The sequence below is a fragment of the Molossus molossus genome, unplaced genomic scaffold (assembly GCF_014108415.1).
Source record: "Molossus molossus isolate mMolMol1 unplaced genomic scaffold, mMolMol1.p scaffold_m16_p_1, whole genome shotgun sequence".
Lineage (NCBI taxonomy): Eukaryota > Metazoa > Chordata > Mammalia > Chiroptera > Molossidae > Molossus > Molossus molossus.
In genome coordinates this window covers 72,295,203-72,322,516 of record NW_023425344.1, presented here as the reverse complement: position 1 = coordinate 72,322,516, position 27,314 = coordinate 72,295,203, and the positions used below count along the sequence as shown (strand labels likewise).

The window sequence follows — 27,314 nt, the reverse complement described above, 5'->3', positions numbered from 1 at the left end:
ATTACTAGGTTGTTGATTATTTTTTGTAATGTAAGGATGTTGGATTTTATTAATTTTTCAGCATCTATTGAGGTGATCATGCGGGTTTATTCCTTCATTTATTAACATAGGACATTGATTTTCATAAGTTCAACCAACCTTGTATTCCTGGGATAAATTCCACTTGGTCATGGTAAATATTCCTGCTTCATATAGCACTGGATTTAGTTTCTTAGCATTTTGTTGAAGATGTTTGTGTACATATTTATATTATGTCAGATTCATTCTAGTCTAAGCCATTAGGTTCCATTAGTTACTAGATGATTACCCTTTTTTTAAAATCAACACTGCCATGTGTTTGCTCAGTAGTTTGAAGAAAATGTATTTTAGTAGGGGTAATTTTTGAGGTCAGCCTTTAAAATTTAAGATTCCAGGAGGGATCTTCTTTGCTATCTCTTTCTCTGGTTTTCTTTGGTGGACTATCTGGCTAATGAGTTAGCTTGTTGTTAGCTAATTAACAGGAACCTTAGACTTGAACTTTCCCTTCTTCTGTTTCAAATAATTGGAGAATGCTTAAGTGCACTCTTATGGACTCTCTCCCCTCTGGGAAAAATCTTTTTGCTGCTACTCTGGGTACTGAGTTAGGTAGTAGCACCTGGTCTTCTCTACTTACCTCTGTTGACTTGGAACCTCTGCCCTTAGAGCAAGCTGAAGTGATGCATTCAGGGCCCCAAATATTCTACGCCTGCCTCATCTGGAGTAGGTTCTGCATCCTATGGGTTGGGCTAAGGGAAAAGGGGAGCTCCCAAATTCTTGGCTACACTCAGCAGGATTTTAGCCTTTTCAAATTAGAGTTGAAGGATATAAGAAATGCTAGCAGCCTGTCCCTCCAGGTTAGAGAAGCCTTGACTAGGAACTTAGTAGAGAGAGAGCCCTATGTTTTTGGCCAAACCGTCTTGGAGTGGAGTTTCCATGAAGCTGAGCAGGGCAGATGGTGAGATGGAAAGAAAGGGGCAAGATAAGGCTCAGTTGCCTCAGACTTGTTTTGGTAGGTTTGCCTGAATGAGTATCACTTCATTTTCTGTGTGCCCTTAGGAAAATTTCCATAACTTCAAATGGTTATGATGTATTAGTTAGTTATTTGAAATTTTGCTTGGAACTTCTCACCCTGCCACCTCAGAGAAGTAGAATTTCTCCAGGGATGATGTTCTTAACCACAATGTTATAATGCGTACTTCAAATTTAGTACTTATTACATGATATTTACCACACTTTACTGCAACTTTCAGTTTATTTTGTATAACAGCCACCAAAAATTTTCTCAGCTACAGTTGCCATTTTTGCCTGGAGCCCTGAACAAAACTTTATTATTTATTGACTTTGGCAAAGGAGCCCTCTTCAGACACTGCTGTGGGAGCTACGAGAGCTTGTCATCAACTCCCTTCCCATCTCCTGGCTGTGAGCACCAGTCCAGTAGAGTCTCTTATCAAGCTTCCTCTCCCAACCCTAGGTTCAGGACACTCAAAGGCTAAGACCATGTGAAAGCATGAACCACGGTGGGCATTCAAAATGCTGAAGGTCTCCAAATAGCTAAAACTTGGAAAGTGTCCTTAGACAAAACATGAGTACAATGACAGCACACTTTGAGGGCTATTATTATTAGTAGTATTTTCTTAGTTTTATATTAACATACAGTTCCTACGAGACAATATAATTGACAGACATTTAGAATTTTATACAGTTTATAATTTAGGGCTTTTTTTTTTTTTTTATCCTCACCCGAGGGTATTTTTCCATTTTTTGTACAGATAGAGTGGGAGGGAGAGAGAGGAAGGGAGAGAGAGAGAGAAACATCGACGTGAAGGGACACATCGAGTGGCTGCCACCCGCACGACCAACCAGGGCCGGGGACAAACTGCAATCGAAGTACGTGCCCCTAGCGGGAACCGAACCCAGGTCTCTCCAGACCGCAGGCCGACGCTCTAACCGCTGAGCCAAACCGGCCAGGGCAGGGCTTTTTTAAAATTTGTATTTTTTTGGTAGTAGGCATTGCTGTTCATTTTTCCTTTAGGACGCATGAGATTCACTAGCAGGAGAGTTACTGTGGTTTTCATTACATTAACAGGTTTTCAAATTATTGTAGCAGTGACTGGGCCTAAAAGTCATGACTCTGCAGTTTATGATTGCTGGTCTGCCTTAGGATTCTATAAATAATTTCCCACAAAAATCTAAAGATTAATGACAATGATTAATTATGCTTGCATGATCACTCATGCTCATTTTCCCCCTTTAATTTACACATCATTTCTCCGCTGCAGAGATAATATCTTATATTTAGAAACACTCAGTACTCTGCTAAACTCTTTCATGTAACTTAATCTCATAACTACCCTGTGTACCACCAGGTTTATTGTCCGTCTTTTACACACAGGAAAACTGAGGTTCAGTACAGCTCCTTGGCTTCCATACCCTCAATGATCTGTGAAGTAGAAAAGCTGATACTCAAACTGATGTCTTTTGACTGTAAATTTAGTACTCTCTGTAGTATATGCCAAATGCTTTTTAGTATGAGTGTGTTGAGGAGAGGAGACTAGGTGAAGAAAAAGCAATAAAATAGATTGCAGTAGTTCTAATAAGAAAATTAATTGCATATTATTTGCTTTATTTAAAATGGTATATCCAGAATAAACTCAGTACGTTGTTGATCTTACACCAATGTACATAAATTACTATATCTAACTTTCATATTTACTTATAAATTGTACAAATTAAGAATCTGTTGCTTACATGAAAAAAAAATAAAATGTACTTTTCACCTGTAATTAATATACAGAGGTTACATTTTAACAATTAGTCATAGAGAAGAGGTGGGTTCTTTCCTTCTATTTCAATTGTTGTTCCCTTAGAAGACCATGGCACACACCATTATACTTTAATTTACTCTTTCCCCCTTTACTCATATTCCTGATTTTGTCTAATCTATGCTTTCCACAGACTGTAAGAACATGAATTATGAAATATCAGTCCACAAAGAAATGAAAATACTGTGGGACAAAGGGCAAACAATGACTGTTTCTATGACCAAGATAATGTTAAAGTGTTTCTATAGTATTTGTAACTTCTCATCAAATGTGGTCTTGTTATTTCATAATAAGAACAATTCTTCATGTTTTGAATTAAAACTCTCTACTTCTTGGCCTTAAAAGCACAGAGTGATTTGAACACGTTGTGAGGCAGGATGGTAAGGAGCTAGGAAAATTCCTTGGCAAGTAGAATGGGGAAACTGAGACAGACAGCTGAACCAACTGGCAGAACAATTTACAGCAGATACAGAAGGTCACCTCCTCAGAGACAACATCTAGACCTCAGCTGTATCTCAGCTGTAGGCCCAGAAAAGGAGCAAAACCAGGCAGATGATGCCAGGACCCGCTGCAATGACTAATGACCCCTGCCTGGTGATGACCATCGGTAGAGACCATGACCCTACAAGGGCACACAGGGAAAAACTGATGACTATTTTATTGAGACCTCCCCTAAACTCCTAGCCATTAAAAACCAGAAAAAACAGCCCTGGCCGGTTTGGCTCAGCAATTGGAACATTGGCCTGCGGTCCAGAGAGACCCAGGTTCGGTTCCCGCTAAGGGCATGTACCTTGGTTGCAGTTTGTCCCCGGCCCTGGTTAGGTTGTGCTGGTGGCAGCCACTCAATGTGTCCCTTTCATGTCGATGTTTCTCTCTTTCTCTCTTTCTCCCCCTCTCTCTCCCTACCACTCTGTCTGAACAAAAAACAAAAAAATGTCTTAAGGTGAGGATAAACAAAACAAAACAAAACAATAAAAACAAAGGACCTAGCCCTCGTTCTCCCACCCCTGAGGCACACCTGAACCTTTTCCTTCCCCCTCTCCCTCCACTTCCCCCACAGGTCTGCTTCTCCTGAACTCTAAGGGTCCCCACAAGCCTTGCAATCAGGGGAGCAATGGGCAGGGGCAGCTTTTCCCAGGCTAATCCCCTGAACCTGTCTCCAAGGCCCCCTTTTCTCTGACTTCTCAGTGAGCTAAAGCAGCCCCTTTTTTTCTTTCCTATAACATGTTTTAGAGAACCAAAGCCAACTCGCTTAGGGTCACTCCTTCTGCTTCCTCTATCCTAAGCCCTTCCTCATTTCACTGTCCCCAGTTTTAATACACACAGTGCTCTCAATCGCCTGGACACATATTGTGAATTCCTTCCTGCATGAAGTCAAGAACCCACACACTACTGGCCCACCCGAGGCAGACCCACTCAGGGCCTGGTCCCCTTTCCAGTAACAGTTGTGAATGGATGAAGTCATTTTCTAAAATCAACTTTGTCAAAACATTTAATAATAGAATATTCCTTTGCCATCTCTCTTGGAAATCTGGATGTAGTGGATGGAAATCAGAGAATGAGAATCCTCTGATTACTCATTCGGGCATAGTCTAGAGTCCATCTGTGTTTTATTTTTGTAATCACATACAGAATTTTTTATTTTCTTTTTTTAAAACTATTTTTCTTTATTAATTTTTAGAGAGAAGGAAAGGGAGAGAGGAAGAGAGATAGAAACCTTGATGAGAGAGAAGATCAACTGGCTACCTCTTGCATGCCCCTCACTGGGGATCGGGCCCACAACCTGGGCATGTGCCCTGACCGGGAATCAAACCCATGACCTCTTGGTACATGGGTTGATGCTCAACCACTGAGCCACACTGGCTGGGCTAGAATTCTTCACTTTCCTTTCTCCTTTCCACCGCCTTTTTTTCCTTCTCTCTCTCTCTCTCTCTCTCTCTCTCTCTCTCCCCCCCCCCCCCCCTTTCAGGCTATCAAAGCATTTTAGTTTTGTTTATTTAGTACATATTTACTGACCCACTTCTATATATCAGGCATTGTAAGTGTTTTATTGGTACTAACAGTTTACATGGGGAGTCTAACAGTAATAAAATTATTACCAAAAAAAGAGACTTACAGAGAGTTCTGAATGAGAAATTAAACTAAATTAAACTGTCCTATAAACCCATGAAGATCACAAAAAGACTGTGATATCTATTCTCCCTCCTCTCTTTCTCTCTTCCTCCCTCCCCTTCTTTCTCTCTCTCCCTGTCCATCCCTCCCCCTCTCTCTGTCTTTCAACTTTATCATTCTTTCCCAGCTCTCCAAAATGTATTTAATTCTGATTCCTTCACACACAGATTCTATTTTCAGATAGATAGCTTAATAATTTTGATAAAATGGTTTATGTGGAACTCCTTGAAAGCTGGAATTATATCTTATTTATCTTTGCCTCTCTGGACTTAGCACAAAGCTTCAGTTATAATATATGCTCAATAAATAGTTAATGAACCAAGGCTAATAGTTTAGGGTACACTATATAATACTGTTTTATCGCTCTGTGGTCGCAAATAACATGTACATTTTCACAAGGAAATAAGACCCGCTTTTTAAAAAAATTCCAAGAAGTAAGACTCATTATAGAGACATATTTTAGGAAAAGAAAATTACCCTTAAAATAACTTAGTAGGCATTTCCTGCTACATCCTTCCTATGGTGAGTTGCTTGAGGAAACTTATCTTTCTCTCAACACATAGTTTGCTTTCTGTTGATTTGGTTTAGAATAAGCTGCTTTTTGCCCCGCCAGTGTGGCTCAGTGGATTGAGCACTGTCCCATGGACTGAGAGGTCCTTGTATGATTTCCAGTCAGGGCACATGCCAGGGTTGTGAGCTCGATCCCCAGTAGATGGCGGCAGGAGTCAGCCCATTGATATTTCTCTCACATCAATGTTTCTATCTTTCTCTCCCTTCCTCTCACTCTAAAATTAAAAAAAAAAATCAATGAAAAAACATATATATATATATATATTTAAAAATAAAATAAGCTGCTTTTGTGTACTTTCTACTTTTATCTTTCTATGAGTGTAGTGACAGTTTCAGTTTAGAAAGTAATTTTTTCATTGTTATTACTGTCCCATGTTTTTTAAATTGGTTTCATTTCCTACTGTTATTTTTCTTTTGGAGGTATTCTTTAAAATAGTCTCTCTCGCTCTGGCCGGTTTGGCTCAGCGGTTAGAGCGTCGGCCTGCGGTCTAGAGAGACCCAGGTTCAGTTCCCCCTAAGGGCACGTACCTCAGTTGCAGTTTGTTCCTGGCCCTGGTTGTGTCGTGCAGGTGGCAACCACTCGATGTGTCCCTTTCACATCAATGTTTCTCTCTCTCCCTCCCTCCCACTCTATCTGAACAAAAAATGGAAAAATGTCCTCGGGTGGATTAAAAAATAAATAAATAAATAAAATAGTCTCTCTCTTTATGATGGCATCATGCCCAGTTTTGTTGAATTTAACTTTCCAGGAATATCCATTAACTTAATTAATTTTGTAAAAATACCATCCATGCATTATTCACTCTAAAATGTTTTCAATTATAAGATGCACAATAATTTTACCTACTACTAATAAAAAACAAAACAAAACAAAGAACAACTCTGTTCATGATAATTGCAAGGAGACATGGACTGAAAGACACATCCTGATTTCAAGGATATTAAAATGTGGAACATTTTCTGTTTTGAATTTATAAAATACACACACAAAATTACCACCACAGCTTTACCATAAACTTCCAATTATAGCCTATATGTTTATACAAAATTGATTAGTTTTATGGTACTTTTAGGCAAAGGGATACTGTGCTGTATATTTAATGTAGGACAATGCATTTTTTCAAAAATATTCTGAGAGCTTTGAAAGATATCTTGCCGGACTGAACCCCCAAAACTCATAATGTTGCTTTGTATGTACCCCAAGAACCTATATGGAGATACAATAAATGTTTCTTACATAAATTTATGAGTGAATTCATGTTTTAGTACAAATGTCATGTATCTGTTTGAAGCAAAACCAAATGAAACACATTGGAATTACTAATCAGTGAGCTTTCTAAACGCCAGCTTAAGTTTTTCAGATATCGTGTACTTACAGTACAGCTTCTCAAGCTTGCCTTTATTTTTGCTTTTTGTCAACTTCTTTCTGTTTTATTTTCATAAGTTTTAATAATTATTATGATAATATTCAGTGATGTTTCCAATAATATGTTGTGAATTGCCATGAAAAAAAATGAAATGAGCCTGGCCAGTGTGGCTCAGTGGTTGAGGGTCAACCCATGTACTAAGAGGTCACTGGTTTGATTCCCAGTCAGGTCACATGCCCAGGTTGTGGGCCCGATCCCCAGTGGGGGGCGTGCAGGAGGCAGCCAGTCGATGTTTTCTCTCATCGATGTTTCTCTCTCTCTCTCTCTTTCTCTAAAATCAATAGAGAAAAAAATTAAAAAATTAAATGACATTATTTGTCATTTATGGTTATTGTACATGTATACTTCGAAAGTTAAAAGGAAAAAAAGTATCTTAAAAACTGCCTGTAGTAATATACTTGTTCCACTCAGTAAGAAGTTGAGATCAGTAGGCCAAATGTGGAAACAAATAATTTAACAGTCGAACCAAGCTTGAGGGTCTGATTTTATTCTCATTCTTTCTTTTCCTCCATATCCAAGATATTTATATGGCTTTGGTGACGACTGATTACAAAGTTATCCTCATGTGACAGATGCCATTTCAAAAAATGTCCCCAAGTTACCAATACAATAGCATTTGCAATCTCAATAGTTATATCACATTTAGTTTAAACCTCATACAAGTTCAGTCTGACTTCAAAGGCGGACTATCACAGTAGCTAAGGACCTGGCTTTTGGAACTAGGATATCTTCGCTGGAAATTTATCTCTGGCTGTTATAGTTATATGGACATGAAAATCTAGTTTATTCTTTTGTGCCCTGTTTTCATTCTTCTCATCTAATTAGTGTATCTCCTAAAAATTTTGTGTAGGGATTAAATTAATCAGCACATATAAAATTTGTAATAGGTCTGGTCAAATAATAGATGCTGATGTTGGTCTTTCTGTTTTCCCCTCCAGACTTGGCGTGTTCTTCAGTGCCCTACTTTGTGACCTGGGAGGCTGACCTTCATGGTCTTTATTACTTGGGCTCTCTTGCCCTTTGATTTATGGTCGAGTTTTTATGAAAGAAGATGAAAAGACAGGAGGAGGGACATTGGGGTAACTCCTCTCCCCATTTTCTCACTGCCTGATTGTTCTCCTTTTCTGTTCTCTTCCTATACCAAAGGTCACAGCTACTATTTTGTGGTCTCTTTCCCATGGTCCAGCTACTGCCAGGTTTGTTAACACTGCCCCCTCCCCATGCCCCATCAGACATCAGGGTTGTCAAAACTTGCTGTGAATCCCGGCCCTGGTGCTTCAGTACCCCTTGTTGATTTTCTTAACTTATTTACATTCTCTGTTAATAATCTCTTTATTTAATTCTCCTCAATTAACCATTTGAGTGTAGCATTGTTTTTTGCTCCTGGGGTCATAAACAATATAGTGCTGAATTATTTAGTTTAGGATAAATATTAGGTTATTTCCTTCAGGTCAATACAGTATCATTAACTGTGATAAGATGAGGAGTTTCAAATCTTAGGTAAGGAAAATCAATTTTATTAGCTTGTATATCATAGATAGAATGACTTTCCCAAGAAGTAAAGGGGTTATGTGTGTGGGTCGGACTGGGCAGGCTGAGGAAAGAGTGATCCTCAGCACTGGGTGGAAGAAGCTTGAAAGACCATGTAACCAAGAACTAGACCTGAAAGCTACTTGTAGGAATAATTAACAAGGTCGTGGCTGGTTTCCATGCAAGGAGGAATTATAGGAAGAACCAAGGAGGCTAAAAAATTATTAAGTACAATGGTTGTATACTGTAGGAGTGTAAGACGGGTAACAACTCAACTGGGCACCCAACTGATAAATCCATATTGCGTCACAGAGGACTTGGGAGGAACATATTGTTTCTATATTTCTACCCACTAACAATATTCAGCGTCTATGCAGGGCTGAGCTCGCAGGAAACAGAGACCATTCTGAGTCATAAAGGTAAGACCGGGGCGTACAGGCATTAACACGGTGTGAAGCAACAACATTTCTTGTATAAAATAGCAATGGTTTGATTCAGCCTGGAAGGGAATTTAAAATAATTGGCCTTATGAGCTTTCCTAATATAACTCACTTTCATCTTATTCAGAGTTAAGCATTTCCAACTCTTAAGTCAAGTAAAATCCTATAAATACATCAATTCTCACACTTATCACAGTGGGAGAACAGAGAGTATAATGTAATGTTAAGAGGAGGTTACTAGGTCTGAAGTCAGACTTTTTGGATTTGAGTTCCAACTCGCTCTGCTACTTACTCTTCGTGTAATCTTTAACATTTTTTTTCAACCTTTGCATGTCTCTCTTTCTTCTACCTCATTCTAGAACTCAGAATATTATCTATTTTTTTGAAATACTGTGAGGATTGAATAAAGTTATATATGCAAACAAATTAGTAGAATATCTAGCACATAATAAATATTTAATACATCTTAGCTTTTTTGTTACATGTGCTTCTCCACAACCAAATTTTATGTCTACCTTAAGGTATGAATACACTTATAAGATGAATAATACAATAGGCAAATGTATTATTCATCTTATATCAATTACCAAGTCTTTCATGTGGTAAATACTAAATATTTGCTTAATGACTAAATGAGGTTAACGTGCCTTAAAATAGGAATCTCAAAACAAAAGCAGAGTATGTATATTATATTTCATTGCAGCTGTCACTGAGTTTTTAAGTTAATCACTAGAGAATAGACTTAATAATTTACTGCACTTAAAAAAATTTTTTTATTGATTTTAGAGAGAGAGGAAGGGAGAAGTAGGGAGAGATAGAAACATCAATGAGAGAGAACGTCGATTGGCTGCCTCCTGCACGCCCCTGACTGGGGATCTGGCCCACAACCTGGACATGTGTCCTGACCAGGAGTCGAACTGGCGACCTCTTGGTACAAGGGTCAATGCTCAACCACTGAGCTACACCAGCTGGGCAAATTACTGCACTTGAAATGTCCATTTTTTTCTTTCAGGGTTACCACATCAATGCAAATGTATAATTTATACCCTTGGGTACATATGGAATTACCTTCACATTTACGTTTTGATTTGCTCATAATATAATTATTTGCCAAAAAGTAAAAATCATATTAAAACAATAACTAGTACTAAATTATAGGCATCCATTAGGGGGTGGGGGTGGTAAACTATTCATCTGTATTTCTTTTTATAGAGAATATCACAGGGTTTTTTTTTTATACCATGAAATTATATTGAGTATACTTCATTTGTATTAAACATTGTACAAAGGGCAGCCAACGCTATTATACACTCTGCTAAACATCCAATTAGCATCAACATATAAAAACAACTGTTTGCTTCTCCTGTTTACTAATTCTGCAATTTATTTTTTGTCTATAAGAAATACTTTTCCACATGCTATTAAAAAACAAGCAGGGTTTCCTGAAGGAAAATAAAGTTAAGAACTGTAGGTTTCCAAGCGAACTCTAAAGTGGCACAAGGCCAACCACACTGAACTAGCCAGAGAGAGTGCATGTCTTCATGCTTTATGGCTATTCAGCTAGTGCCCATTTGAGTATTTTTACTGTTTAAGAATATTTCTGTTAATATCTTATTTTATGTGTATTGTGAGAGAAAATAATATATAAATTAATAATAGTTACTACTTATTGATTTTCTAACAAGTAAATGAAATTACAATAAAGTTTTCATAAGTATAACCATTTAATATTTACAGAATCACTAGATAACAAGAGCTATAAAGACAATATAAATAATATTCATTCCATTTATTAGTTTCCCCAGTAATTAGCATTGAGCTGGAATACTCAATAAATATTCATTATACAATTGAATGGTCTTTCCTTTGAAGTAGGTCTTTACTGGAAAATTATTGGCTCAGTCTATTACGAAAGTTTAAGTATCACTGTATGTACAACTTTGATCAAATCTACCCTTGTTTGGCATGATTACCTACATTTATGCATCCTGTAGGGTTTCAGTGACGGGATGCCTCAGGGATACCTTCATTCATCATGTGTAGGAAACTGCACAAGGAGGGAATTCAAGCCTAAAATGTCTAAGAAAATTACTGACAAAAGCACTGTAATTAAAAGAAAAGCCTGCAAAATATTTGATTCTTATCCACATAAATTGAAGCCTGGAAAATATAACCATTAAAAATATCTTCAGTCTTGGCTGGTTTGGCTCAGTGGTGAGAGTGTTGGCCTGCTGACCGAAGGGTGGAGGGTTTGATTCCCGTCAAGGACACATATCTGGGTGGCAGGTTCAACCCCTGGCCCCAGCTGGGGTTGTTTGGGAGGCAACCAATAGATGAGTCCCTTTCACTCTCTCTAAAAAAAAAAAAACACACACACACACACACAAAGGAAAAATATCCTGGGGTGAAAATTAACAACAACAGAAATCTCAAAAACAGCAGAGTCAGGATTTGCTAAAGCTCTTTTAAGATGATGGCATCAGTTAATAAAATATAAAGAAATAAAGAATAAAGTAACCTCTAGAAGCCCGAACCACGAGGCCCAGGTCAGACTTACCAGAACAGTCACCACACGGAGAACCACGCCACGCATGTTATTCTCCAGCTTCTTGTCAGTCAGTGACCCATTCAGCCCTGTGACAGGATTCCAGCACCCCAGCTGAAAGAGAAAATAGCTTGGTCACTTTCCTGCCTGAAGAACAGTCCAGTCACCTATGTATAGACACTTCAGAGATCTGTGTGATAAGTCTTGGAATAACTAATACAGGAAGGGTCTTTTCCAGGTTTTCTTTCTTATTAGCAAATGGGCAATCAAAAATACCATTTCCTACTTTTAAATATCGTCAGATGGCATATGACAGGACCCGGCTCGCTTTAGGGGACTGGCTGAGGATATCTGACTTCATGAGGACTTTATAAATACACCAATAACTGTCCCAGTAATGCACTAATTGGGAAAATAATAGCGCATATAATTCTAGCATAACGTCTGTTCTAATATATCAATTACTGCAGAAGTTAGACTCTTTTTTTTTTTTTTTGCAGTTTCAATGGTTTTAATTACATCTTGCACTGCTTTTATTGGAAACCAACAGTAAGATTTTTAATGTAGTTGTAAGGATCGTTGCTTTTATTTGAGGAAAAATCATGTAGATGGCTTTGTTGATTTCAAAGATTCACAGTGCACAGAACGATATAATTTGCCTTTTTGTCAGTGCTATCAATTTACGTGGGTACTTCTGGTAGCAGCCTTTCCCTTCCAGTCTCGCCATGAGTCACTGCTCTTTACTTTTCAAAATGCTGGTTTAATTTTACATCTTCATGTAGTTCTCATCTCTTGTAATATCCGAATCTGGGGACTACCAGTTTTAAAATTACTACCTATAAATCACAACAGGATAAAAATGGATGACTCTGAATTCAGAAATGAGGAGAACAGAGAGATGCTGTGACTTGAATTAGCAGATAACTGCTCAAGAAGCAAAGCTGCAAAGAGAACATTGTAATTCATATCCTGGGAAGAAATGTCATGCCATTAATCCATGAGCCTTCACATTTGGGAACCTATTCCACATCTGCATGTTTTAAAAATGCAACAAACCTGGAGTCATATTCAGAGACTGTATTGATTAAGTAAATGGTTTATAGGATAGGGGCACATGGTTATTTGTGCTGCTTCCTTCTAAAGACCGTGATTGATTTCCTCCTATTGCGTTATGTTTGTGGCTTCCAAAGTCATCAACACACTGGTATGTATTCCTCACAAATAAATGATCTAGGTGCTTTCTATTAAAACTCTAGTTTCTCTTTGAGCTCCCCAAAAGAAGTTTAAGAAAACAAAAATGTATATGTGCCCTGGCCGGTTTGGTTCAGCAGTTAGAGTGTCAGCCTGCGGTCCGGAGAGACCCGGGTTCGGTTCCCGCTAAGGGCACGTACCTCGGTTGCAGTTTGTCCCCAGCCCTGGTTGGGTCATGCGGGTGGCAGCCACTCGATGTGTCCCTTTCACGTCGATGTTTCTCTCTCTCTCTCTCCCTCCCACTCTATCTGAACAAAATATAAAAAAAAAAAAAATGTATATAATACAGGGTGGGGCAAAAGTAGATATCCAGTTAGTTGTTAGTATGGAAAACAATACATTAATAAATAATAGCACTAGAATAAACTCTGTGTTTTTCATAAACACAGCTGTAAACCTTCTTTTGCCCTGCCTTGTATATCTTAAGAGAAGAGGATGTCACAAAACAAGCCAGCTTTTGTCTTATTAAACAATTTGGAAAAGTCTGCTAATTGTTGGTTTCAACTGTAAAGGCACATTACATTCATTCAATGATACGTCATTCTTAGTTAGATAAAAAGTCTAATTAGAACTTAGATCCAATTAGCAAATCCGAATGTGTTGAAAGTCTAATTATCAGAGATGTTGTAGTCCCCTTGCCAAAGTTAAAATCTTATGAAATTTCTTTTGAGCTTTGTTCTCTTCTGAGGTCAACCAAAGTCTATTCTCAATTACATTTCCTGATGTGCACTTTTTCTAATTACATTTTTAAGATTTTATTTCCTAGACCAAATAGTATTCATGAAAAAAGTGATGTACAATATTAAGAGAGTTGTTAAATTTCTGCTGTGCTATCTATTTTATAATTATATTACTTAATTCTAAGCTGAATGAATAGTTTTTACTACATCATTTGTTCATGATAAATATGTCTAAGCTGCCAAACAGGGAAATTCACTCTTTCTCCCTTTGTGTGTGTGTGTGTGTGTGTGTGTGTGTTTAAGTTTGGTAAAATTATTGCCAATATGCCTAAATAAATGACATATATTAGTACCAACTTGACTACAGTAGTCTGGTGTACTGACCAGTCAAAATACTTACTGCCGGAATAAACAAAACTTGCTGAGAAGTTTGTTTAAACAATGCTCTGGACAAACATTTTAAATATATAATTTCCAGCTGCTTTTTATTTATTTATTTTCTTTATTGATTTTAGAGAGAGAGGAAGGGAGAGGAAGAGAGAGATAGAAACATCAATGGGAGAGAACATCGACTGCCACCTCCTGCATGCCCCCCACTGGGGACTTGGCCCACAGCCTGGGCATGTGCCCTGCCAGGAAATTGAAATGGTGAATTTAATGCATGAGTCGATGCTCAACCATTGAGCCTCACTAGCCTGGCTAATTTCCAGTTTCTTAATTCTAGCCTCCCTTCACCATAATTGAATACAGTCAATGGTTTAAAACTTCTAAAGTACTCTAGTATTGTGGAGTTTGAAATACCAATAATAAAAAGTAATTGGCCCTGGCCAATTTGGCTCAGCAGTTAGAGCGTCGACCTGCAGTCGAGAGAGACCCGGGTTTGGTTCCCACTGAGGGCACGTACCTCGGTTGCAGTTTGTCTCTGGCCCTGGTTGGTCGTGTGGGTGGTAGCTACTCGATGTGTCCCTTTCACGTCGATGTTTCTCTCTCCTCTCTCTCTCTCTCTCTCCCGCCCCCACCCGCCACTTTATCTGAACAGAAAATGGAAAAATGTCCTCAGGTGAGGATTACAAAAAAAAAAAAAGTAATTGAAGTAGGTAGATATATCTTGTCTTTGGACCTAGGCAATGACTTAATTATTATTTGTACCATATACGATATTTCTTCTCTCTCTCTTTTCATTTTAGTCACATTGATTCTTTCAGTGTCTATGTCTTTACTAACCCCACCCCTCCCTTTGGCCCTTTAGAGAACTGTTTTCTTTTTCATCCCTAGATAACTGTTCCAAATGATCCATTTTTTTTTTATGACTCTGACTTTCTGGTTTAGTGATTGTTAATGATAGTTTGCATAACCCAAACCAATCAAAGTCTTTCCTCAAAGTTTTATTTTTAATATCAAGTGTATACATGGGAGGCAGGTAAATAAATTGATATGATGTGCTTATATATTTTAATGTTTGGCCAGATTCTTCCACGTATATTATAAGACATTATTTTTTCCTCTGTTTGATGGCTGGATGAAAGTTTTTCACCTTTCTATTTTTCCCTCCCTCCCTCCCTCCTTCCTTCCCCCTTTCCTTTCTTTCTTTCTTTTTATCTATCAGACTCACATGTCTTTTTTATTATAGCATTTATAAAGTTAATCCTGTTCTTAACAACGGCAGTCTGTATTTTCAGATTGGTAATTCCTTTTACTTAACTCAGTTCTTTATATGCACAAACTCCAATTCCTAATGTTAGCTGAACTAGGATTTGCAGAGACTGACTTTTAAAGTGCAGAAAGTTTAAGATACAAATTCTCTGGAAAACTAGAGATAAAATATATCTACTCATCACATGTCAACATTGGACATAACATAAAATTATTAAGAAAATAAAATACCTATTTCCTATATTGACTAGAACAATTATTTTAAGTTTTTGTAATACTTTCTATATGTTAGCCATGGTACTGAACTCTTCATTAAAGATTTAATTTAAGCCTTAAAATACATTTATGAGAAGGTGCTTTTATTATTATTATTACTTTATAAGCACTGAAACTAAATGCTAGTCTGAGGTCACGTATCTACTAAGAGAGGATTTAAACTATTAGGATTTAAACTAGTGCCATTTAAAGTCCAGGTTTGGTGTTTCTAATTGTGGTGCTGTTTTATAGTTCAAAAAGTCTTTTCAGCAACATGATTGATTTAAGGTAGGTAGAGAAGATATTATTCCTATTTTATAGTCAAGGAAACTGAGACTCAGAACAGTTAAGTGGCTGGCTCAATATAATACCTAGAGAATTAAAATTTAGTAATACATTTTATAAGGCAAAATCATCATTATCATCGGTTTTATAAAAATCATTATCACATATACATAGTTCATACAGCTTTACTGATGTTAGTTAATTTACTTCTTAAAACCACCCTATGAGAAAGATTCATTACCATCATTACTATTTTACAGAAGGGGCAAGTGTTCTTCCCATGCTGTTATCTTTTATCCAAACAGTTAAGAGGTATTGAATAAAATAAGGAAAGTAGAAAAATAAAATGGACAAGAGATTCTGTAAAATATTTCTGGAAATCTCTACCTTGTATGACCAACTTTCTAAAGATAAGCATGGCACATATTTTATTTATCCTAAGACCCAATAGTGCTTCTCAAAAGGTATACTAAAGATGAAAGATGAAGGTAGATATCAGCAACACACAAAGAAAGGTTGATTATCCACACTTTTTGGAAAGATTTCTCAAGTTTTAAGATTTTTAAATTTCTGTTCATATCCATTCATCTCCCAGGGGTTCACTTTAAGCTGTTTTTTGTTTGATTGTAATAACTCTTCCAATAATAAGCCATAAAAATGAGTTCACATAGATCCAAATTGAATTTGTATCTACAATGGGTCATATTCCTTGAAGTACAGCAAGACTGACAGGCCTAGTATTTGATAAAACTTGAAGAATTTCACTTAGGTTCATGTGTGAGGCTTATCTGACAACTTCCCTGGTTTCATTGTTTTAAATTTCATTAACTTGACTTCCTTGGCTATGTGGAAAAGGTTGTTTTAGTCGGGTTGTGTTTTTGTTTTACTTTCTGTCTTTTATTGCTTTTTCTTTTTTTAAACAATGAGGCCAGAGACTAATAAAATGCACACAAAATCTCCCAATACTATCTGTTCAGTTGAGCACTTTCTAAGTAAATAGTAATAAAGTGACCCCTGCAGCACATGAGATTTACAGAAAGTCATACTGCTGGCGGCAAAACAAGATTCACTATCGTTCATAGTCTGGAAGTGTAGAGAAAATTTAGAAGGAATACAAAAATAAAAAGTATTCAATTTCCTTTCAATTATAGTATATCGATTTCCTATAGTATTTTCTGGTTATTGCCTAAGTCATCTTCAAAGCTTAAAAATGCTTAATGCTTTAATTATTTCGTTCACTGGAGCCGGAGCAATAATATTCTTGTAGCTTTCTGTTACAGTCAATGTAATATCTTGTGTTCAACAAACTGGTTGAAGTATTTGCATGAGAACAGTAGTATGCTCCTAACGTTATATGTTATGCCATTAGTAAATGCCCAAGTTTAGATATTTACTCCTTTTCCCCTCATTGTTTTCACTTTTCATTTGTCCATGGGCTTTAAAGGATGAGGTCTGTCTTACCGCCCTATGTTTTAGGCAGTGTTACAATGTCAAAAAGAGCTGAACGGTTCAACTTTAATTTTACGCTCAATAGCTTGTTGGCTTTAATAACAGGAGTCAAGAGAGCTCTTAATTGGATACCAAATGGAATTCCCTATATTTATCAGCTTGTATTCATTGGGAACAAATGAAGCCCAGCTATACTACCAAATCTCCAGCTGCAGGACACACACAATCCACGGCGCTGAGGGTTGTGTGCTCCCAGCCACTACATTTCTTTTATTTGCTTTATCAGCCTTCAAAGGAAAAGAGAGAACAACAAAGGCATAGGCAAAGCAGCCGAAAGCTGGCCATTTAGAAACACACAGTTTTCATTTGGTAGATATTAGTTCTGTAACGGATTAAGAGTGTAAAAAATTACATGTATTACATATGGCAGGTTGACTCCAGAACACATTTTACAGAGTGGAAGTGGAACGGAGTCCTTGTTGACATGTATAGGTGTGCAGTGTGCCAGCAATCCCCCCAATAATAATTCTCTGTATGGAATTTCCACCTGCGAAATAAGTTCACTTTGTCAAACTTGCTCTCTGGGGAGTGATTATTCCTACAGGCTGGTCATTACCATGAAGTAGTGGTTGTTCTTTAGATTATGTGGAATAGCCATAGCACTTGAGTTTTCTTTAGAATAAAATGTCTTTGAAAGTCAGAAAAAAAAATCTCCTGATTCAACCAATTATATCTTCCTGTATTGCTGCTGAAAAAACATTCAGCAACAATGTACAAGATGAATTTATGTGATTTCAACAAATAAAGAATATAAACAAAAGAAACCATATACATATTTGTATATGTAATATATATACATATATATGAAAATAACTCAAGGTGGACTGTTTCATGTATATACATATATATGTATGTATATATATATACACATATGTATATATCTTTGTATTTAACTGATTTAATGATATTCTGCCATTATTATATTTTCTCTTCTTTTATAATTCTTCTTGGTGTAAAATTACTATTACCCTATATTTAGAGGCAATATATTACAGTGTTTCAGATCAGAAACTCCAAAACCAGACTACTTAGTTCTGACACTGCTGGGCATATGATGCTGGACCTCAGTTTTCTTTTTAACTTTTTAAAAATATGTTTTTATTGATTTTTTAGAAGAGAGGAAGGGAGAGAGAGAAACAGCAATGTGAAAGAGAAACATGGATTGGCTGCCTGCTGCACGCCCACTACTGGGGATCGAGCCCAAAATCCGTGGATGACGCTCAATCCACTGAGCCATATCAGTTGTGCAGACCTCAGTTTCCTTACCTCTTAAATGGGAATAATAAAAGTGACTTCCTCACAGGGCTGGTGGGAGTGTTAACTGACTTACTATATGTCAAGTGTTTAGACATGTTCTTGGTACATAAACACTAAAGAGGTGATCAATGTTATTCCTACAATGATCAGTATTTTGCTCCTTGCTCAGCCTTACCACCTGAAGGCAATGTTTCCGTGATGAAGCATGCTCTAAAAGGAGGTTCTCAACTCTGGCTGCATGTTAGAATCACCCGAAAGCTTAAAAAACTCATGCCCCCGCCCAACCCCACGTCAGTTAAACCAGAATCTTCGGGGGGGGGGGGATCCTGGCATCAGCGGTTTTTACGTCTTCCCAGATATTTTCAGTCTGTAGCCAAGATTGAGAAACACTGCTCTAAAACTCCGACAGGCAGGGAATGCAATCTCGTGGAACGGCTACTTTACCTTATGGACTGAAGGCACTGATTTTACTGACTGCCTCTGCAAAATATGACCAGGGACACGTTCTTAAAGAAACAAGCTATGTTTTTTCTTGTTTTATATATGACAGGAGGCTATACATTCTGTGAAGCCAGAATGATGCTACCTTGTCTACTTTGGTACCCCTACCCCTTATCATAGTATTGGTGAATTGGCACATAGTAGGATCTGATAGACAGCTAATAAATGAATGCATGAATTAAAACTCTGTTACTTTCCTCCTCCTCCTCCTCCTCATGTTTTGTTTCTTAACAGAATATTATATTTTCAAATAATATATTAGCATTTAATAATTACAACTTGATAAAAGTTGCTGGATTTTCTTCTCTCTCATTTGGTTCTACCTTGAGATGTCTTAAAAGGGATCTTCATTTTAAAATCACATTATAATTCTCTATCTTTTCTTCTATATTTTCCACTAAATAATTGACCACTTAAGGTCAGGGGCACCATCTTAATCATCTCTGGGCGCCTTATGCCTATTATAGTGTTTTGCACAAGTACAATAATTATTTTTATGAAACATACAAGGTTAATGTAAATTTACAATGTTCAATGTAAAGCATCTCTATTGCACTTTAGATCTTTGTTCCCAAACAATCTGAAATCTCAAGACCAGAAATTTCCTTATATTCTACTATCTCTTCAACATCTATGCTCAGATAGCTTAAAGGCACCTCAAATATCTAAAAGATGAAGCTCATACTCTAATCCCTATCATCCATCCAGCTCTAATCCCCAGAATCCAAGAAGTCAGTCTTTCTAGTTCTCACATCTAATTCATTGGTAGTCTACAATTTCACCTCCTGAAAAAAGAAATCTCTTGAATCCATTTAACTCCATCTCCAAGATGATTCCAAAGTATAGCCAAATTAGAAAAACAATGGCTTTAAAAGCATACTTTTCCTTGATGGGAAGAATCTTAGACACTTGCCATTATTCAATGAATTACTTAATTCACTTTTGCTCATCCTTTAGGTTTCAATGTAAACACTTATAATTGAGGGTAAACTTCCCTGACCACCCCTAGGCTAGCTCATGTCACACCAATACAGCATCATGTTCCTCTCTTTTATAGTAATATCACAGATAAATATTTTATTTCTATTTCATATGATTAACATTTATTGTACCTGTTATCTGTAACTTTCCAAGGGGATCTGGAACAATTACTGTTTTGTCTTCACCTTTAATAAATACATAATTCCTGGCACAAAGCGGGGCTTCCATTTTTATTGAACACTAATTTAGATGATTTTTAAAAAAATCCTCACCTGAGGATGTTTTTCCATTTATCTTCAGATAGAGTGGGTGGGAGGGAGGGAGAGGGAGAGAGAGAGACATCGATGTGAGAGAGACACATCGATTGGTAGCCTCCCGTATGACCCCAACCTGGGCCGAGGACTGAACTACAACCGAGGTATGTGCCCTTGACAGAATCGAACCCGTGATTCTTTTGTCCTCAGGCCTACGTTCTAACTGCTGAGCCAAAGTGGCCAAGGCAATTTAGGTAATTTTTAAACAAGGAACAATATATTTTTCAGTGATTGTTAATTGTTATACAATGCCTTACATGAAGTTCTCTCTCTCTCTCCCTTGGCTATATATATATATATATTCACACACACACACACACACACACACACACACACACACACACACACGGACACTGTTCTGCCAGCTAATAGCTGAGCTTTTTTATTTTTTCTTGATTTGGAATGTAAATTAGCAACTCTGCTCTTCCTGAATGCAGAAGGGGTGTAATAAAGATCAAGAGATGCTTTGCAAAAGTCTTCAATATGAGGAATGATATTACCTAACCCTGTATAGAATAAGTTGTCATATTTGAGCTCTAATTTGAACAAGTATATGACAACAATAGCAATACTACAAATAAGAGTAATATGCAGCCGATGCTAGGTGCTTCTTATATTCCAGGCCTCATTTAAGGCTTGTACCTACGCTATTTCATGGGAAAGAGAACCAAGAAATACCCATAACATAGAAACTTTTATGGATGAAATAGCACCCAGCTAGGAGAAAGCCCTCTCCAGAAAGTAGAATCCTCTTTGAGGAGTCCAGCTCCTGGTCTAAAACCGATGAATGGTTTTTAGGCCTGACATAGGCAATTACAAAGGCTTTACCTGACAGGCCTGTGAAGTGGAGTCAAGAACTGCGGCCACTTGGGCTGGGCGTGTTTTACGCCACGCTGCACGCTGAGCCCAGGAGCATCCAGCCAGAGCCACTGGGCCCTGGGCTCAAGGAAGCCTCCTCCAAGAGTTCAGGAGAGGGAGTAACCTTGAGGCCACTTTTCTCTATCAGGACTTTTCCATTCCTATTCCTTTTTTTTTTTTTTTTGTGCTAGTAATTTGCATTTATTTATTTATTTATTTATTTATTTATTTTGCCCTTAATTAATTAAATTTTTGTTATAGATATTTTTCCTTGTTCCCACATTGACACTCTCCTCCCCACTCCTGCCCCCCTTCACAGCACCGTTGTCTGTGTTCACTGGTTATGCATATACGCATATACGTTCTTTGGTTTCTCTCCCCCCACTCCCAGGTTTGTCAGTCTGATCCCTATTTCTATCCCTTCACTTCTCCCTCCCCCGCCAGCCCCCATATCCATAAAACTGAGGGAGCCTTTTTTTTTTTTTATCCTCACTCTAGGATATTTTTCCATTTTTTGTTCAGACAGAGTGGGAGGGAGAGAGAGGAACAGAGAGAGAGAGAGAGAGAAACATTGACGCGAAAGGGACACATTGAGTGGCTGCCACCCGTATGACCAACCAGGGCCGGGGACAAACTGCAACTGAGGTACGTGCCCTTAGCAGGAACCGAACCTGGGTCTCTCTGGACCACAGGCCGACGCGCTAATCACTGAGCCAAACCAACCAGGGCGAGGGAGCCTTTTGATTAGGGTTTCCTCCAGCGGTGAGGTAATTCTGTCCGTTTGTGCCAATACAACTGACCCTTGCCTGGTGCCATTCTGTGGGAAGAAATGAAACACGGGGACCTTGGACCTTTTCTCTAGGCTTGCTTTTCCTGTGGCAGTGAGTGAGTAAAGGCTGACTTGTTACTTTCACTTTGACTTGTCTTTTTTTTTTTTTTTTGGTATGTGCCCTTGTGGGAACTGAACCCAGGACTCTCTGGTCCGCAGGCCGACGCTCCAATCGCTGAGCCAAACTGGCCAGGGTCACTTTGACTTGTCTTAATGGACTACTCCCACACCTAGAAGCTCAGCTCTTGACATCTCTCATTTTATAATGATGGTTCACCTTTACTAAAGACTTCCTGTGAAGTAGGCATTGTGCCAAGCCCTGGCTATCACTTAATTTACTTTTTTTTTTTGCCATAATCCTATCAGGCAGATAACTATAATTATCCTAATTTTAATAGATGAGGAAATTGAGGATTAAAAAGCTTAACTGACCTGTTCTAGGTCACTCATCTGGCAACTGACATGGCCAGGATTTGAAACCAGGCAGTTTAGCCCAGAACTCACTAGGTCAGTTTGACCTCAATTAATAACATACTTTTTCAGAGAAGAATAAAGCAAGAGGCATAGAGCCAGTCCTAACTGGCTTTGAGTTCTTATTTCCCTAGTGTGGCTCTATTTGTGTTTTTGGGCTCTTGGGAAGTTGAACTCTTAACACCTCTTTCTTGACTCAACTATTCAAACAGAGTTTCTCTTATAGCTCACATACATGGACATTACTAGATATTGGGAATACATTCTATAACTCTGTCAATGTAGGAAAAGGAAGATATTTTTGGAAGAGTGAGCAAACAGTAAAGAACACTGGGCTGATTGTTTAAAAACCTAGATTTCATTTCAAGTAAGTATTAACCTTTTTGAATCTTAGTATCTACGATGAAAATTTAAAGGTTTTTTAAATGTAAATCAATTCTAAACTCTTTTCTCACAACTCACAGCTTATTAGTAACTGGGTCTATTTTGTGAATAGTTATAAAACGAGCAAACCGATTTAAAAAGTATATAGCTCTGGCTGGTGTGGTTCATTTGGTTGGACATCATTTCATACACTCAAAGTTTGCCAGTTCAATTCCCGGTCAGGGCACATGCCTGGGTTGTGGGGGTCCATCCTCAGTAGGGCGCCTACAGGAGGCAGCTGATGATGTTCTGCTCTCACATCTGTTTCTCTCTCTTCCTTCCTCTCTCTCTAAAAATCAATAAAAATATTTTTTTAAAAAATATAAAGTTAATATAGACTATTGATACTGATAAAGGGGAAACTATTGGAATCACTAAACTGCAGGTTCCATAAAGGCAAAGATTTTGCCTGTTTTTACTTACTGATGCATATTAAGCATCTAAACAGTTTACATACAATAAATATTTGTTGGGTGAACAAATGGGTCTTATTTTTCCCAAAGAATAAATTAAATCTTAGTGCCTACAGGCTTTTGTAGCAGGTAGGATTTATTGTGAGGTGAGGCATAAATCAGCTAATCTCATAATACAATCCTTTGTGACTCTACAGTTGTTTTATGTGACTGGATATATACCAAGACTCATTCCTGTGATGGACAAAATAGAATTTCTCATTCGAATTTTCCAAACAACTCTCATGATGAGCAGTACAACCAGCCACTGCTTTCAGTTTATCTGATGTTCATGCTGACATGACACGTTTGTCCAGTTCAGTGTAATTTCTTCCTTTCCGGCTCCGTTTTTATCAGATGCCTGTGCTCACGCTCAAAATGCGGATGGAGTGACTGGGTTCCGTGGGTAGCTGGGAATCATCAAATAACTCACCGCATCTCTGAGCATTCTTGCCAGCTTTGAAGACAATTTTTATTTCATTGTGGGATACTGCAAATACTTAAACAATTGAAATGCCCATATGTCAGGCATGTTTAAACATGCTAGCATAGTTCAGAAAAGAGGCGTTACTTTTGGTATATGTATATGCTTTTCCAATTACTTTTAAAAATTAACGATTTTAAATGTTTCCTCCATATATACTTCCAATGGCAATTATTAGCTATAACCACACATACATGATAAGTGTAAGAAAAGTCAGGGATATTTGGGAAAGGTCAGGATTAACTGATAGTAATAATCCGCAAGAGATTTAGCAATAAGTAATCAAGTGGCCTGTAATATAGCACTGTGCATAGTGTAAATATATTATTCTCCCATCCATCACTCAATATTTATAATCAAGAAGATATTTATTAAACACCTGCTGCACTTGTGTTATGGAATACAAGAAAACATAGAATATCATCTTTCACCTCCAAGAGTTAATTATATATTTTTTAAATTTTTTTTCTTTATTAATTTCTAGAGAGAGAGAAAGGGAGAGGGGAGAGAGATAGAAACTTCAATGACAGAGAACATCGATCGGCCACCTCCCGCATGTGTCCCACTAGGGATCAGGCCCACAACCTGGGCATGTGCCCCAACCAAGAATCAGACCGGCGACCTCTTGGTGCATGGGTAGACACTCAACCACTGAGCCACACCAGCCGGGCAAGTTTATGATATTTTTGAAATGACAAATCAGGATTTATATATATCAAAAACCTACATGAAAGTTCATTAGGCAGCACATTACTAACTTCCAAAAGATTGATATAAATAATAAATGCTCTGTATTTAAAAAGGGAGATAATTGGGAGAAAGATTCAGACTTAATCAGAGACAGTGATTTAAAAAGCAGAGTACTATGTAGTAGTCTGTGTGCCAGATGGCCACAGAAATGTCCTCCTGGCCCGTGCACGCATACCAATCTTTCCTTAAGTGGTAAAGTTCATCCTCTCTCTCTCCGTCCATCTGGGTTAACTCTGTGACTTCCTTTCACTGGTACAATATGGCAGAAGGAATCATATATGATTTCAGGGCTTGGGCCTCTAGAGCTCTTGCAACATTTTTTCTTTTTCATTTTTAGAAACCAACAATCAAATTTTAGCTCCTTGATGGATGGACAAAGGCTGGGCTAGAATACTTAATAATGAGAGACTATGCAGTAAGATAAAGGAGTCATATGGAAGAGAACTAAGGGACCTCAGCCAATAACCAGCACAAAGGCCTCGGAGCTGTGAGTGGTATCAGCTTGGATCCTCTGACCCCCTAACTGAGCTATCCCCGTTAACATCATGTGGAGCAGAGGGGATCCATCCCCCTGTGCTCTGCAAAACCACATAATCCTTGGAAATAAAACAGATTTGATTTTAAGCAAATTAAAGTTTTGAGGTGTTAATTAATGGCTTGTGGACATCCAGTGGTCACCTTTGCTTTTGAAACTGTCTGGATACTCAAGGCTTCTCTAAGGCAGTAGAAAGTTGTACATGTATTTTTGGGATATTCTTTCATTTCCACAATTCTTTCCTTTATATCTTAAATTAAAAAAAGAAAAAAATGTTTCCCTATTGCAATTCAGATAGACATTTCTGTATGTACTTTCATCTTTGTGGTACCCAATGAAAACCCTTTAGAAATAGTCTGTGCTTTGGAAAATAAGGCAGAATAGATCATGATTTGTTTCCTATGGTTGTCATGACAAATTTCTGCAAACTTAGTTTAAAACTACAGAAAATTGTTCTGTCAGAGTTTCAGAGAACAGATCTGAAATCAAGGTGTTGGCAGGTCATGCTCTTTCCAAAGGTCCAGGGGAGAATTTTCTTTGCTTCTTCCAGCTTCTGGGGGCTCCAGGCATCCCTTAGCCACACGACTCCCATCTCTGCCTCCATCTGCACCGGCAGCCACCCCTTCTCCTTTCTCTGTCTCAACTCGTCCTCGGCCTTCCTTTATAAGGAATCTGTCCTTGGATTTATGGTCCACCTGGATAGTTCATGATGAGCTCATCTTGAAATCCTTATTTTAATTATGTCTACATAGATCTCTTTTTTCAAATAAGGTCACATTCATAGGATCTGGGAGTTAGTTCGTAGACACATATATGTTTATTTTCAGGTAAAAGGGGGTATTCAACTCACTACAGATCACAATTTAAAATTCTCATTTTAGTATCAAGCATTTTATCAGGTCTGTTTAGTTAAATGTAATCTCTTTGGGGAAAGATATCACTTTATGAGATTCATATCCATTGGGGACAATCGATTTTCTGTATATACTGATTGATTTAAATTTCCTCAAATTAGAATTGAGAAAGCACTTGCCACATAGTAATGAGTTTGCCTTTGCAGCGCCTCTCAAATAAGTCTCACTTGGTCCTTACTGTCTGGGGCATTATTCTAGAATTTAGCTACTTACTGTCTATTTTCCCAGTAGAAATTTTAGCTCCTTGATGGCTGGAGTCATCTTTTTACTCATTACAATACCTTCAGCAACTTTGCATCACTAAATTAAAGTAAACAATCAATAAGTGGTTTTGATTCAAAATATTTGTTTCATTATTCTCAATACATTGTACTTGGGTTTACAGATGTATTGGTAGCAGAAGTTGTACACAGATACATTTTGAATATATTTTTTTATCACTAGGAAGAAAAACTGTATAGTGATATAGAAAAAAATAGATCTCTAACTTATTTAAACTCTAATGTATGTTTGGCTTTCTAAGGCTAACTATAGAAAATGGAAGGGACAGAATACACTATGTGTGATTACCTGCAGTCAGACATGGATCCTGAAATCAGAGAGAGGGAAAGGGCATCCACCTCAAATATTTTAAAGTATCTTTAACAGTCTGTATTTGTATCAGTGTATTAATTCAGTCAACATTTTGGTTGATCGTTAATGCAATTATGTTATATTTAAATATATAATTTGTTTTATTTAAAATAGCAATTAAAGCTTGGCCAGCATGGCTCAGTGGTTGAGCGTTGACCCATGCACCAAGAAGTTGCTGGTTCGATACCTGGTCAGGACACATGCCCAGCTTGTGGGCCCAGTCCCCTGTGGGGAGCATGCAAACTTAGTTTAAAACAACAGAAAATTGTTCTTCCTCTCTAAAATCAATAATATAAAAAAAATAGCAATGAAAGAGACAGAATAAACTTTTAATAAAAGTTGGTCAGCCCTGGCCAGTTTTGCTCAGTGGTTAGAGCATCGGCCTGTGGTCCAGAGAGACCTGGGTTTGGTTCTCGCTAAGGGCGCGTACCTCAGTTGCAGTTTGTCCCAGGCCCGGGTTGGTCGTGCGAGTGGCAGCCACTCAGTGTGTCCCTTTCACGCCGATGTTTCTCTCTCTCTCTCTCTCTTCCTTTCTCTCCCTCCCACTCTATCTGAATGAAAAAATGGAAAAATGTCCTCGGGTAAAGATAAAAAAAAAAAAAAAAGTTGGTCATTTATGTTATATAATAAAACCTTACTATGAAAACTATTTTTTCCTATCCCATGGCCTCTTTGTAAAGCATACACATTTCTTAAAACATCTTTCCTTAATGTAGAGAATCAGTAACTATGTATCATTCTTGTCTTCCAATAAT

At 37.7% G+C, this 27,314-nt stretch overlaps 1 protein-coding gene across 2 annotated transcripts in view; it reads right to left on the bottom strand.

Annotated features, from left to right (window-relative positions):
- Window positions 1-27,314, bottom strand: part of GRID2 (glutamate ionotropic receptor delta type subunit 2) — a 1,393,668-nt gene that overhangs the window by 334,519 nt on the left and 1,031,835 nt on the right. For both annotated transcript variants that reach the window (XM_036259309.1, XM_036259315.1), the window contains one exon: window positions 11,537-11,638. In XM_036259309.1, the coding sequence (XP_036115202.1) occupies window positions 11,537-11,638 (102 nt within the window). The remainder of the gene's footprint in view (window positions 1-11,536; window positions 11,639-27,314) is intronic.